The 15,908-nt window shown below is 32.2% G+C and overlaps 1 protein-coding gene across 11 annotated transcripts; it reads left to right on the top strand.

Annotated features, from left to right (window-relative positions):
• Positions 1-336: 336 nt before the first annotated feature.
• Positions 337-15,488, top strand: LOC108220083 (F-box/kelch-repeat protein At3g23880). 11 transcript variants are annotated; one of them, XM_017393744.2, is made up of 6 exons: positions 337-1,044; positions 1,201-1,344; positions 12,469-13,586; positions 13,696-13,758; positions 13,919-13,959; positions 15,182-15,488. In XM_017393744.2, the coding sequence occupies exons 3-4, from the start codon at positions 12,497-12,499 to the stop codon at positions 13,755-13,757; spliced, it is 1,152 nt and encodes a 383-aa protein (XP_017249233.1). In that variant the 5' UTR covers positions 337-1,044; positions 1,201-1,344; positions 12,469-12,496; the 3' UTR covers position 13,758; positions 13,919-13,959; positions 15,182-15,488. The 11 variants fall into 11 exon arrangements, with proteins under 11 accessions (XP_017249233.1, XP_017249232.1, XP_017249235.1 ...); XM_017393743.2 differs by having other exon boundaries at positions 15,125-15,488; XM_017393746.2 differs by lacking the exon at positions 13,919-13,959.
• Positions 15,489-15,908: the final 420 nt, after the last annotated feature.

Here is a 15,908-nt window from a genome sequence, read left to right as displayed (position 1 = left end):
GGTCCGTTTAGCTGAGTTTATGATTTATGACTTAATGTGACTTATGTGATAAGTTGGGAGTTTAAAATGTCTGTTCAGGTAATTTTGACTTATTGATGATTTAAAGGTTATTAAAAATATATATAAAAACAATAAAATTGATTTATGACTAAGTGATGATTAAGGGATAAATTTTATAAAAAAAAAATTATAAAAAAAATTAAGTCACTAAAAATATCCAAACTAATTTCAAGTTTAAGCCGACTTCTGACTTATATTTTTTTAGTTTAAAATTAGATACAGTTTTAAATCCTCGCTTAGAACTTAAAACGGGAACAAACACACTCGTAGGAGCAGTGGCGGAGTTAGCACGGGACGAGGGTGGTCTATAGCCCCCCCTGGATTCTGAAAAAAAATTATTTTTTTTTTTTTTTTGGTGTACAAGATTAAAAAAAAAAAATTAGACCCCTCTAAATATTTTAGTACATACTAATTTATTTTTAAAAAATGAAAATTATTTTCAAAAAGTCAAATGAATACATAAAAAATATTTTTATCAAACTTTTTTAATAACATTTTAGTTTTATATTTTATTTTATACTTTAATATTACATTTGTAATAGACTAATAGTTAAATTTAATTATACTTTAATATTACATTTATACTTTAATATTACATTTGTAATAGACTAATATTTTATACTTTAATATAAATTGATGTTGAAGACATTATAGTGAGGTTTCAAAATATGGCACCTAGGAGAGTGTTATTGTGAATTTGTAAGTTGTAACAATAATATGTCAAATTTAATTATATATTATGTACCCAAAAATTTTTTTCCCGGTGGGACTAAAATCCAGCCCCCTCTGGACTTAAATCCTGCATACGCCACTGCGTAGGAGTCAATTAGGCAGGTCGTAACCTTGTTGTTGTTCTTTGATTTGAAGTAAGATATCTTTTACGGGTGACCTCTGACATAAAACCTGAAAAGAAAAAAGACGTTTCTCTTTTCGTTTCCTTCTCGCTCCAAAAGAAATTGACAGGAGAGACCATCGGAAGAAAAGGTAGTTTTTGAAAATATCGATCTTCACTTCCTGCCCTTATTAATTTTCTCATTAATATGTTTCTTTGTCAGCTGATTGTCTTATTTCCTCAGTCAAGCGCATGTACTTCAGTAGAAAAACATATGTATGTGTAATGTATGTGCAAATTCTTCACAGGTTTTAGGTTTTCAAGATAATAAAAGTTCACTGCCATGATTATTAGATGTTTGAGTCATATGATTTCATGGGCTGGTTGTCGCAAGATTGAAGATTCTCCAAGCACCTTCCTGACAATGTTCATGGCAATGTTTATGCAACCCTGTATGTATTACATTCTATCTCACCAATCTTCTTTTCAATACAGTCATAAACTTCTTTGTACAATACCATAATCTGCTTTTGCGGGTAATATCAAACAACGATTTGGAATTTTATCAGCCCGTGTTTTGCTTTAAGTTAATTACGATTGGTAATGAATACTCTTGGGGTCAAAGAATCTTGGACTGTGAAGCTTTCTGTTAAAGAGTCTCTAAGAACTTTGTGAGCAAGTCCAAGAGTGTCCTCATTGAAACACTAAATATAATATAAAATATCATGTGCTAGTAATTTAGGACATATTTTACCAACTTAAAATCCAACAATGTGCCTTATTCTTACCATGTGTTTAATATTTTATTATTAAAGATTCTCTTCATTATTAGAACATAATATAAAGTAGAGAGAGAAAGAGAATGTTCATGAAAATTTATTATAAAATATAGGATAGGGCAAAGAGAGAGGTGCCTCAAAAATAGGGCTTGAAGAGGTTGTCCTAGTGATATAAGGCATCACTAGGTCATTATTGGATCAACCTTTTTCATCAAATGCCCTAAATTATAACTTAGGCATCTCTTGGACTTGCTCTTAGGATGCAGGATACCGGAACGGTGTGAATATGGAATTTGAGATGTCCTATAAAATTTTAGGGACGCAATATTTAAATCCTTGTACTTTTCTGGACCTAGACTGTTTTATTCAACACCTTTTCTTATTGCCTCTGTTTTATATGATTTATGTACTATATACTTATAAATATTGTTTGGATTCTTTAAATTGTTACAACCACTTGAATCACAATTTTGTAGCTTTTGTGTGGAGGTAGGGTGTCCGAATGGGTTCCACATCGCAATATCATTGGATCCTTAGGGCAGGTCCTAAATGTTTATACTCTATAAATTTGCTATTCCTCCACCGAAACCTAGAGTATTCTCTCAACTTTGTCCAATACAACTTCTATAACGTTGATACCAGAGTAGGTTTAATATTATTACTTGCTCTAGTAACTTGAGAGAGATGATCATGTTTTTTAGTTTATATCCAGTGTCAAGACACCAAGAGTTTGTCAATGTACATTGTGCATTTTTTTCTGTTTAGTGGCTTGGATTTCCTTTGTTGTTTGTGCACCATAAATGTGTTCTTTGTTTTTAAATTGACAACGCCTTCTTTAAATGTATATTGACATTATTGTCTCCTAAATTGACCTATAGGTCAATTTCATCTGCAATATTGACATATTTTTTAGGCATGAGTGGGGGAGTATTTGAATATATGTAATTGACCTCTCCCAGAAAAACTGGACCTCCTTTTAGTGTCACAGTCTTAGCCTTGTTGTATTGATATTAAAATAAGATTACCTTATACATGACAGATACACATACAGGCTTATCTTAGGTTATCAAGTAAGATAGTAAAGTTTGCCACTGAAGTTATCAACATAGTATATTGACGTCAAGTACAAATATTAGTATTTTATGTCGTAACCCTGCAGGTATTTAAACATCTACCCGGAAACCCTTGCTTCCAACCATATTTCCTGACAGTCACAAATGCCTACATACTGTGTAAGATGCATTGGGTTTGGCAAACACATTTATATTTGATAGCAAAGACCCTACAATTACTTGATTTTGATGTGCATTTGTGTATGAAAATCCACACCGTAGCAAAGGAGGTAGCAGCAGACCTACATTGTCGTACCAAATAGTAGTTGCAGAGGATTGCCATATTTTGTAGAATCTCTCCAATTGCTATCAGTACACCAATAGAATATTAAATGGTTGCAACTTTATACAATCTTTATAATTATATATCATGCAATCTCTTTGTTGATTGAAGCATGGAAATATTTGTATGTAGTTAATTAAAATCCCAGGCTTTTTCTAAATTGTGGTTGGTGCAAGAATTTTATTTCCTTGACACTGCAAGATTTATACAAGCCTCCATCAGGTGGGTAAATTGCAATATTTCTGCTATCACTTGGTGTTATGACTACTCATATATGAATCTATTCGAAGAAAAGTTTTTATGTGCGAACCTTCAATGTCTTTGGTTTAAATTATTGGATGAAATGTAGCCCAGCTTAGTAATTACAAGGTTCCTTCGGTAAAACCTATAAATGACTATGTTTAGTTCAATGAATTTTAAATTGGACAAAGAAATTGTAACAACCCAACTTTTAAGACCGTTTACTTTCAGTTAAATATTAAAAGAAAACCTCAAAAATTATATATCCATGGAACAATATTCTTAACAATAAGACCTATAATTTAGATCGAAACTACAAAACAAATTATAATGTAAATGAAAATCCATGGACGGCAGCTCCATAAATTACTTAAACATTAAAAATATTAATCAATATCTAATCCAGTTTTGGCCAATTCCAAAGTTAGCACCTGAAATTCATAAGTAATGAGTTATGCAAGACCACAAGAAAACAATTGAACAAACTAACAAATGAAATCACTATAAAAAAGAGATATTTAGGAAATGTACTTTAAAAAAATAACTAGCAGACACGAATAATTAACTTACCTTTGATTTGCTATTTACCACCTGTACAAAAAAGACCGAACCTAAACACATGTCAAATAATAATAAGCTAAACATTAATGTACAACCAAAATAAGTCATTTAGATATTAGACGCACATATAATAAAACACACATTTTCAACCAAAAATCCATGTATATACTTTTATTAAAATAATATAAACTTAAGTCAAACTTTTACACTAATGTGACCACCAACTAGACGCATAAGCATACATATTACATTATTTTGTTAAGGCGGACACTAATAACATATACTTATATTAGATATCTAATACTAATTATTAACTAAATGATCAAATTAGTGTACACCAATTTATCAACTAAATAATATCGTAAGTGTACACTAATGACATAATATCATTTTTAATTGCATACTTGACAAATTGATGAGTCTACTGACAGATTACATGCTTTGCTTACAAGAATTTACATTTAAATTAATTGTGGGATGTTTGTGTGACATCTCAAGTTCGCTTGAATAACTAAAATGGAGATCCATAATCTTATGACTATATTTGCCATTTCAAGAGCATTTTTAATTCATTGATTATAAAATACTCACATATTGTGCCTTGAATTAATAGTTTACATGTCTAGTTAAGATATATATATATATATATAGAGTCATGCTCCAGTGAGAACCAATGTCATTGTGAGATATGAGATCTAATCTCAGCCACACGTTTTATATCTTATATCAATCTCTCGCCCCCCATTAATTTTTTATATTTAAATATTTTATTACCATCTCATTCTAATTCCACCACCTGCCACCTCCAACCACCACCAACCACCATTTCCGGACGCCACCACCTCCGGCCACCACCGGTAAACATAAAATCACCACCGTCAAACTAAAAATCACCACCGGAAAACTAAAAATAACTCGGGAAAAATGAAATCCACTGTCGGAAAATGAAAAAATCACCACATCACCGCCATCTACAGATCACCACCACCATCTACGGACCCCCAAATCTAGAAAATCACCAACTACAAAGCAAAATCAGCACCAAAAAACAAAAAATCACCACTGTAAAACTAAAAAGCGCCACCGTAAAAATAAAAATCACCACACCACCACCATCTACAAACAACCACCACCATCCCAAAATCCGAAAAACCACCAACTACAAAACAAAATCACCATCGGAAAATCAAAAAACACCTTGATTTAATTGATTTCTGTCACATTACAGAACAGATCTGTTTCCCATCGCCCCGACCTACAATATCTTTTCCGACACCTCTCATCTTTGCCGACGTAAAGCACTCTCACTGACAGATCAGAAAGCGTCGTGTAAGCCTGCGTCGACGGAGCCAGCCGTGTTTCCGGCGAAAGAATGGAGTCGCAGGCTGAGTAGAGAAGGAGAGCGGAGGGAGAGAAACCGTCGGTGGAAGGTCGGGGATGGAGGCTGGGTCGGCGATGTGCTCGTGAGGGAGAGCGAAGTGACGACGCCCATCCACGGAGATGCTGGGGAGACGGCTGCAGATCAGGTGGCGGCGATGCCGCAACAGCCATGGGGAGAAAGAGGGAGAGAGAAGGCAGTGGTGGCTGGTGTGGTAGGTGGATAAAAGAGAGATGAAAAAATGTAATGGGGCAGCCAGCAGGGATGAAGACACGAGAAGAAATAAGAGGCTTGGATTAAAAGTTTTTATATAAAATGGAGGGCTGAGATTAGATCTCATATCTCACATTAGTTGGGGTTCTTATTTGAGCACTTGCCTATATATATATATATATATATATATATATATATATATATATATATATATAGGGATAGGATCAAATAAAAACTTTTTTAAGTTACAAACTTACAAACTTTTTTTTATTCTTTCATCGTGTTAATCCTTAGTTATATAAAGTATCCATGATGAAATTTTTTCGAAAAACATCACAATTTTTAAAAAAAACGCATAAATAAATCGCGTTTTCAACACATTTATAACTGGGATTCAACATCGGGTGTTGAACACTAATTATCATTGTGTTGAATATATCTAAAAAGATGTTTAAACTATACCTCTGGGGTTTGGGTAGGGTCTAGAATTATAAATATTAGTTATATAACATGTTTACCTTAGTTCTTACATTTAAAAATTGGTTTACGTACTTCTCCACTACTATTTTAATCGATGTTCAACAAAATATGTTAAAAAAATGTTGAACTCAAGTTATATATGTGTTGAACAAAAAAAGTTTGTAAGTTTGTAAGTTTGTACCAGAACCCTCCCCTATATATATATATATATATATATTCAAATATTATTTACATTGTGATATATATTATATTTTGTTAATAAACAACAAATATCTGTACTCAATAATTTTAACTTCAAATAGACGTTTTTACATAGAATATATTGATGGAGATATCAAAAACACCCTACCTTGTTGGGTCTATTGGGTTGACATGCTTGTCAAGCCCACAAACAAACTAACGAACCTCTTGTGGTGTTATTGCACTTGTGCTAGGGAAAGTTCTGATACAAATTGTGACACCCCAAACCCACAACTCAAGGCCGTTCAACAACCCTCCACATGTCGATCCAAAAGAGGTAAACAACTTTGGTATGCATTGGAAACTCCACATTTAAGAGTCCTCAAATTGAGATGTTATATGTAAAGAGGACGGTTGGAAAAGGTATAAGAAAAGAGAAAAAAAGGGAAATAATAATAGTGAATAAACATATAATAATAATTATAAGGTGCGTGTGTGGGGGGATAAGGTGTGTATATATATAATAAATAAAAAAGAAATTATAAATTGGCACACTATTAGGCGGATTAGTTGTCCATATAGTTTATTATATTTTTCTATGTGTATGTAATAAAATAAGGTTGGAAGAGAAACGGGTGCCGCAACCTTCTCTAGTTTTATCACTCTTGCGGCAATTAGGGTTCGTTCATTTTTGGGGGTAAGTTTCTTGGTTCCATAAAACAGTGTGTTCTTGCCTTTACTTTATGATTGATTAATTTGCTTCCAAACCTCATCTTTACATGTAATAGCTATATTCATCATTTCACATTTGTTATGAATTTCATATGATATAGGAGTATATACGATTTATCTTTTAGTTTAATAAAGGTAAAGATTTAAATATGCTCAAGAAATCATCCCTTGAATATATATAACAGTGTGTTGAAATATACCGACACCGGGTATATTGTAGATTCATGATTTTATGTTTTCTAGGTCTCATAGGTTTAATCAAATATGATCTTGATTGGTTTATATATTTAGTATCTTTTAATAAAATTGATCAATTATTTAGTGCCTTTGTCCATGGAAGCACATTAGGTGTACCTTTTTCGACATGACACATGGAATTTGTATCGAAACTTGAAAATTGAAAACTTCTCCTATCTTTTCTCGAAATAAATTAATGTTGCCGGAATCAATTTGAGGTGATCTTGTAATGAGATGATTAGACTAGAATTGAGGTCACAGCTGGGAACGAGAAAGGTATGGATGAAGAAGTTAAGATTCTTACTAGCAATTTATTTAGAAATCAAGGGGAAAGATGATACAGTCAAAACAATTATGTAATATGCATTGAATGTGCGTAGACGATTATATGTCCCCATTTATTTATTAGTTAATATCCATAGATATTGGTCTCTACTTCGGTTTTAGCCTTTGAAAAATAAAAAATTAGTATGACATATTTGACTATTGAAATATTAACATAGATGTCTCATAACTAAAATAGGTAACTAATTAATTTCAATGAATTTTAAGTATTAATGAAGATAATATCAAAAGAATAAATTTAGTTTTTACAAAAAATAATTATTTTATTGTAAGTTAAAAGTTGAAATCATGTTATGTCATACCATGTCCAAAATTTGGATGGTGTCCTTAACCTTTCGTGAGCGTGGAATTTGACACTCGATATGTGGCATATCCGGCACTTTGTACCCGACCCCAGATACCATAGTTTGAAATGTATATTCTGAATATTGGTAGTCTAGATTGTCCCCTTGAAATTTCTTGTTAAATAATATTTTGATTATTTTTTAGGTTGTCAATCAACAGGAAACTAGAGAAGTGAATGTACATAGTAAAGTCATAGGTGAATACATGAATGATTTACCTTTATGGTTTTGTTCTTACTTATTGACTTTTATCCTCATATAAGTCGAAGGTATCTAGGAACGGATTTTTGTGTGGGTGGGGGAGGTATAGAAGCCATGGTCCTCCAAGAACTCATTTACCTTTGTTTCTTTACATAAACGTAAACTCATTATATGATGTATTTGGTCTCCCCATAATCTTGTAAATATCATGGTCCCCTTAAGTTCTTCCTTAAAAATACCTGTAATCTTGTAAATATGCATGGTCCCCCCTTAATATCTTCTCCAAAATCTCACATTCTTACAAAAATCATTATATATGTTATTGATCCTTCAAAACCCAATATGTTGCGTGTACTCCCGTCTTCAAATGTTTTTAGAAATTTTCACCCCTTCTAGATGATTTCTTGGTTTGGTACCTGAATCCTGGAGGTATTTATATGAATAAAAGAAACTTATGTGGCAATGAAGTATAATAATACAAAATAATATATACATACATATATATACATATACATATATATATATATATATATATATATATATATATATATATATATATATATATATATATAGGGTAGCACTCCATAGCATACCCTCTTATATGGAGTTACGTAGCACACCATTATAAATATATACATAATATATATTTTATTATATTTTTTATGAAATATAATTGCAAATTTTGATTATTAAACCGAAAACAAAGTTATACAATTCTTTTATTCCAAAAATCATCTAAAATTATGCAATATCTCCACATGATTCTATAACAGAATAATAATCATTCAGAATTATTCTGTTGTAGAATCAGTTTCGAAAATATACTTTTTTTAATCAAATTTTAAGTGTTAAATTACTTAAAATAGATATATTTTATAGTATTCTATATTAGAATCACGTTTTATATGTATTCTATAACAGAATTTATAATAAAATTGATGATTTATAGTGGCGCACTATGTAATCCCATATAAGGAGTCCCTCTCTGGAATGTTGGCCTATATATATATATGAGTCGCACTCCATAGAAAACCACCTTATATAGAGTCCAACAAAAAACACCTCTATATACACACAAAATATATGTCTCGAATGCATTATTCATCAAATATTTAATTAGGAAATAAAAAAGATAAAGTTTTATCATTTTTCTCCAGAAAGTTCGTTGAAAATTAATCATAATATCCAAATTGATTCTATAGTAGAGCCATTTTTGTCCAAAGTGGTTCTACAATAGAATCAAATTTAAAAATCAAAATTTTTATTAATGTTGTAAGTGTTAAATTGTTTGTGCATATTATATATGATTACTATTCTACATTAGAATCAAATTTTATACATAAGTATGATCAATTTTAAAATTATTTATGAGATTTCAAAGTAAAACCAAATAGTTCTCTACAGGACTCTATATAAGATGATTCTCTATGGAACAATGGCATATATAATATTGTTGTCAACTCACTAGGATATTAAGACGAAAACTGATTTATGATATATGTGTTGCGGCCGCATGATAATAATCATAATTTATGAGGTCTACCTAAAATTAGTATTACCATCACAATAGCGTTCTAAATTATGTATAAGTCGAAAAAGTAGGTTATTCAGATGATCCATGTCTAATAGTTAACAGTTATAATGGTTAATAATAGGTATACTTGTAACATTTCATTGCCGAAAAGGTTAGATTGCTCCCAGGTGAGTAAAGTGTTCAACTGAAACACTCGACTTATGTCTTATATGTGCTTACTGTATATATACTATTGTCTATATAGCTCAAACTCATATGCAGGATATCAGGAATATCAGACATGGAACATGTTCAAGTATGGGACACAGCACAATATAAATTAATTAGTTTGGTATTCATAATGTTAAATCAAGAAATTCATTTTTGTTATTCAAATATATAACTTTATATGTTTATATTTTTGTAGTTATTATCATCAGATAATTTAAATGTTGTATAAAATAAATTAGGTGATATCAATTAAATTGAAGCAACATAATGAAAGAAATATTCCAGATCTATGAATTTTCATTACAATTCATTACAATGGAGTAATTAGAACTTTGAGTTTAAAAAAGATTTATTCAAGGTACATGAAAGTAGGAAATGGGAATAACTGCATAATGTGTACTGGTAGTCTAGAGATTAAATAAATGTCAATATTATGCATCTATGAATTCAAAAAAGTATGCCTTTTGTCTTGATTTCTTGTTTTGTATTCTTAATTGTATACCGTCGTTCATCCCTTTAACCTTCGCCCCTTTTTCTTCCTTCTTTACTTTGCCTTTGTTATCTTTTTTTTTTTTTATCATATCAATGTACCTTTCTGCAATGACACCATTCTCCTTGGCTATTTTCAAATTTTCGGCAAGTAAGTGTTCAGTTTCACATTGAAGGATCCAAATTGCATCTCAAGCTGTACCAAATCGGATACAAAAGTGGAGATGCTTTGGTGTAACAGAGAGCATAACCATGGCATAAAATTTCTGGTCATATATATGTCTGTAGATGACCTGACAACAAGCACTAAAGGACTGTTAAAAGTCAGCTTAATTTTGACTTCACCAGAGGGTTACTTATGATTTAATCGTGCATCTTATTGTCGTGTAGATAATAACAGTTCTTAAGGTAGTACTCTCAGTCAGTGCACTGTTTAATCCTTGAAGATCTGAAACTTTGCTGCCATCATGTTAGTGTGGTCAATTAAAACATGTGAGAAATGTAGCTATGTAATTTCTATCTATCATGAAGTAGGCAAGTAGATTAAAAATAGGGCCTCATTCGTCTAGTTTAAAATTTAAATATGTATATGCATATAGCATCACATGTTTAAAGGACAAACTGAATGAAATATCAATATTTTTTTTGTCTTTTTTTTTTTTGGTCGTCAGAAGATTTCAATTTTGAAGTTACTCATATGAGTGTTATCCTGGCAACATTATGTGGACATTCTTCTCCAGTAGGCCTCAGTTGGGATCTCTTTTATCATCTTAAGTTTTGATAATCCAAATTTGGATATTCTCCGGATATCTGAATATATCAAAATACTGTATTGGTGTGTTTGATTAGGGTTATTGAATTTGGAAGATATGCAATGAAATTTGAACTATATTATGAACAATTGTTCAAAAATTTTAGTCCATCCCCCATTCCATTCCTTACATCCTATGCTAGAGTTCACACCCCACCTTGAGAAGGAATGCCCCATTCCCATTTCTCTCTGCCCATTTTGTTTTCAAATCTCATCATAACAATTTTGCACTTATCCTTTCTTTTTCGAAACTCCCTCCTACCTCTTATATTATCTTCTATATTTGCTTGCCATTCCATTCCATTCTCTCCAACCAAACACAATATATAGGTTCAGAAAGAGCTCCTAGGTATACGGAAAAAGCTATCCTGTTTCCCTGTACTTAATGTTTGTCAAAATGCATGAATTAGCTTTCTATACATAGTAGAAAGTTCCAATTCATGATGAGATAGTTATCTTCTTATTGGCTGCAAAGAAGAAACTATGTATTTATATGTACACCATCAATCATTAATCAGTAAGTAGGAATATAGGAACCAATTTGAGTGCACAGCGTTTTCAGCAACCATAATTCCTTTTTTTTTTCTTACGAGTCAAAAATGCTAGTCAAGTTTGCAGTTATAAATTTCATAATAAAGAGGGACAAATGGTCATACACATGTTTTAAAATATAAAACCATGGGGGCTATGAGAATAACAAAAGTGTAATTTAGAAGATGATTTTTCATATTTAAGTACGCGAATGTCTAAGTTGTTTGGAAACGCTTTTAATAGATAAAAATTAAGAGGTAATATAGTAATTATTCAATCTAGTTTGAAGATAAAAATTTGTTTAGAACATGACAAGTTTATTGTAAAATAAAATCCTTGTACTAGATAGGGTTTCTTTTTTCATATTCTTCATCCATTTACTCTGGCTTTTGTTCCTCATTGCCCCATCAATTGGCTGGAATGAAGTGTACAAGGACATGACCTTTGGGTGACATCGAATGTCCCAATTTGTTACAAAATTTTCTGATTAATTTTTTTACTTGCGCACTAGTACCATTTCTAGTAGATTTTGGATTCTACACTTTTTTTAATTAGCAATCAGAAATTAATGTTTCATATGCATTTACTTCATAGTATTCTTTTTAAGTTGGGGTTGAGAAATTGGTTGGCAGTTAACTACGAAATGACACTGTATTCTGCAACTCTGTTGGATATCAGATCTTCTGTTCCTAGCTCTACCATGCTTTGCGCTGATAAAGTATGTTGTTATTTTACCTTTAAATTACATTTAACCTCTTTGTAGAATATGGCTACTTTATTCTTTCCTTTTAGGGTTTGATATCTCAATTAGGTAATCTAGGGGCTTGTCATGTTCTAATGCTTTAGTCTTAGTTCTTGTGCCTTTTCCTTATATTTTCTGTAGGCATGCTGTATATAATGTTCAGACTTTGTTCAGGTATCTACTGCTTTCATGGTAGAGAGGTATGGTGACAGTGCGGGAGTTTTCAACCTTTTTTGGGGGGAATCTATCACTATCTGATTTACCAGTCGAACTTGTAAGTGAAATCTTTTTAAAACTACCAGTAAGGTCGCTATTGACTTGCCAATGTGTGTGCAAATCATTTGACGAGCTAATCAGAAGCCCTAAATTTAGAGCCAGCCATGTCAATCACAACTCCACTTCCAGTACCAACACCTATTGTTCGCTTAATATTCTTGTCATTGATGAGGATTCTGAAAAGAGACGTGAGCACATCCTGATAGATACCGCAGGTGATGTAATTTCTACTTCGCATGTCAGACAGAGTAATCCCCTCACGACCCCTATCTCTGTTATAGGCAGCTGCAACGGTTTGTTTTGTGCTTTTCTTCATGTTCCTGCTGAACAGTGGGGATCTCGCATTATGCTTTGGAATCCTGTCACAAGAGAAAATCGATATCTTCCAAAGCCCAATATTGATGCTCCTGACAGTCAATCATACCCTTTAATTGTATTCGGTTTCGTCCCTGAAAGTAACGAGTCCAAAGTAGTGAGGTTTAATTCCTATTATACTTCTGGAAAGATATTACCCTTGCCTGATGATGTTTTTGTAATGCAAATTGAGGTCTACAAAATGAGTACAAATTCTTGGACTGTCTTAACCTCAAATGCTATACCTTGTAATGGGCCTGGACATATGTCCTTGGAAAATGATTCTTTTTTGCTGCTTAAGTTTGATCCACCTTCAAGAACACTGTTTTTAAAGGGAGCATTTCACTGGCTTGCTGTAAATCCAAAAAATGTTTGGGATAGTTGTGCAGCAGTAGTGGCATTTGATCTTAAACATGAGGAGTTAAAACTAATCAGCTTACTGGAATCCCATAGAATTTTGTATGCAAAGGAGGGCCAGCTTGAGATAATCAATGATCTTCTTGGTCTAATTGTTCCTTGTTCCACCTATTCCCCAAACTTTGAAATATGGGCGATGAATGATTACGGGAAGAGAGAGCCTTGGACTAAGCAATTCCATGTTGAATTGTCTACTTGGTTTGTACGTCCGTGTGGGTATTGGCAAGATAGTTTTCTGCTGATGGGTGAGTTTGAGGGTGGTAGGCAAAAAAGTTTATTTTTATTTAATATCCATACCCAAGAAAGGCAGTACATTTTAAAATCTGGGAGTTTCTTCTTCGAATATTTCTGCAGTTGTGTTGAAACACTTGTCCCGGTCAGCAAAGGAATGCAGTTGCTGGAATGCCGATGAGTAAGGTACAGTCTTAGATTACAATCAATTGCCATAGTTTAAACTTCACCCGCACACTTCACTAATGAAATGTTTGTTACTTCCCAAATATTAATTATGACAAAAAAAAAAAAAAGATTAAGAAAAGAAGGGCTTCCTTCCTTTATTACCTACTTCTTTTTTCAGATCAACGGACTCGTGCTGTTGTAAAAGTTATTCGACTTAGGGTAAGATCATGTAATTTGAATATATCTGTGTTTAAGTATTTCTAAATTTATGTGGGATGTATTTCAACATAGTAGCTATCCTTATGCTTTTGGTGCAAAGTAGCATTCAGTGTTAAGTATATGAAATTAATAAATAATTAAGGAGTTTTGTTATTTATTTATCTTTTACCATCTGTTCTACTTATTTTTGAACTCTCTTTCTCCCCTGAGATCTACCATCAGCACTGTGATGCTGAGCACTGCTATCTGTTTATAATATTAGTTTAGGATCTGTTACCTTTCTGTGTGCCAGTATTTGGTACCCCTTTATTTCTATGCTGTTCACAACACGGAATTGGTAAAAATATTTAGTCGGTCTAACTACTTGTCTTGTAGTTAACATATTTTGGTTAACTTGTTACTAATTCTTACTAGTGCGCCAAGTTGAAATTTAACGCTGCAGCAAGCAAGATTTGTCAAGTCATAGTGAATTAAACGTGTCATGGTCCTGTGTTATCTAATAAAAATATGGAGTAATTTGGAGTGTTTGATAGTACGGAAGCTTCTAGTGTAAAGGTATAATATATGGCGATAATAATCCAATAGTAGAAATGAATGCTCCAATTTCTTTTATAAATAATACAACTGTTTACAAATAACAGAAATTTTACTTGTTCCAAAATTAAAAACCTGGTTTTGATATTTTAACCAAGTCTAAGGTGGATTGCTATAGACCTTTCTGAGGACATTCATAAGACCAAAGGGAATATAGAATATAGACTTATGTTGTGTTTGGTTCTGATGAATGAATTTGGAAGAAACAAAATGAGATTTAGACTATATTATACAAAAATTATTAAATCTTCCATTCCTACACCCTAAACTAGTGCTTAACCCCCCCCCCCCCCCCCCCCCCTCCCCCCTCCCAAAATTTGAAAATGAATGCTCCATTCTCTCATGTGCTCATTTCATTTGTTAAATCTCATCATAGCAATTTCGAACTTGCTCATTTGTTTTTCGAAACTTCCCTCTATTTTCCTTCATTTTTACCAATTTCATTCGATTCCAATCTCCCTGACCAAACACAACATTACAGATTTTCTTCTGAAAACTATTCTACATAGACCAAAAACTTAAGTTGCGATTTCTTTGTGTGCCTTGTTACATATTGCGATTTCTGTATCAGGTAATGAACCATCAATGCTGGGTTTGACTACAGAAAGATGATATTGTTGTTTTGTAGTATTAGCTGATACTCGGGCTACCTGATTACTACTTGAAGATGAATTACATGGAGGAGCTTTGTGCTTGAAGCTAGTTATCAACCTGAAGGTTTCCATACATTTAAATTTGTTCCCATATTTCGCTTTTCTCTGCGCTGACTGTTTACTTTAGAATTTTGCTGTTTCATTATTGTAACCAGTCTTCTAGAATTGCTGGTGACATGTACTTCGTAATCTTTTATTTTCTTTGCTGCGATTATAAAACAATTGCCAATGGAGTTTGTTGTACCTTCGAATTATATCTTATGTGCTTTTTTATGCTCCAAATGTTGTAATGCAGAAAATTTAATCTTTTATAGTCGTAATCAGTCTTTAAAACAAGTGTGTCTGCTCAATATTAATATAATCTTCTATATTCTTTCTTGCTGAGTCGAATTCCTGGTTTGTGTTTAATTTTTTTCATCATATATTGGGATCCAAGGTGTCTCTGTTTTGGCTTTGAATTATATAGGAAACAAAATATATTTAAGATGATAATGTTGGTGATTATCATATATTATCTCAAAATAGATAAGGATTTCTGAATATGTGGTTTCTAAATTTGTATCAAATTTTACGGTATTTTGCTTTCGTGCTTTTTATTGTACTAGCTTATAGCCCGTGCAAGGCACGGGATCTTTTTAATTATTTATAAACTTTTTAAATATATTTTAAATGGTGTGAAAAAATTTAATTTATAGATAATAA

Source organism: Daucus carota, chromosome 5, assembly GCF_001625215.2.
Source record: "Daucus carota subsp. sativus chromosome 5, DH1 v3.0, whole genome shotgun sequence".
Lineage (NCBI taxonomy): Eukaryota > Viridiplantae > Streptophyta > Magnoliopsida > Apiales > Apiaceae > Daucus > Daucus carota.
Note: the sequence above shows the minus strand (reverse complement) of the source record. Positions and strands in the feature narration are given on the sequence as shown.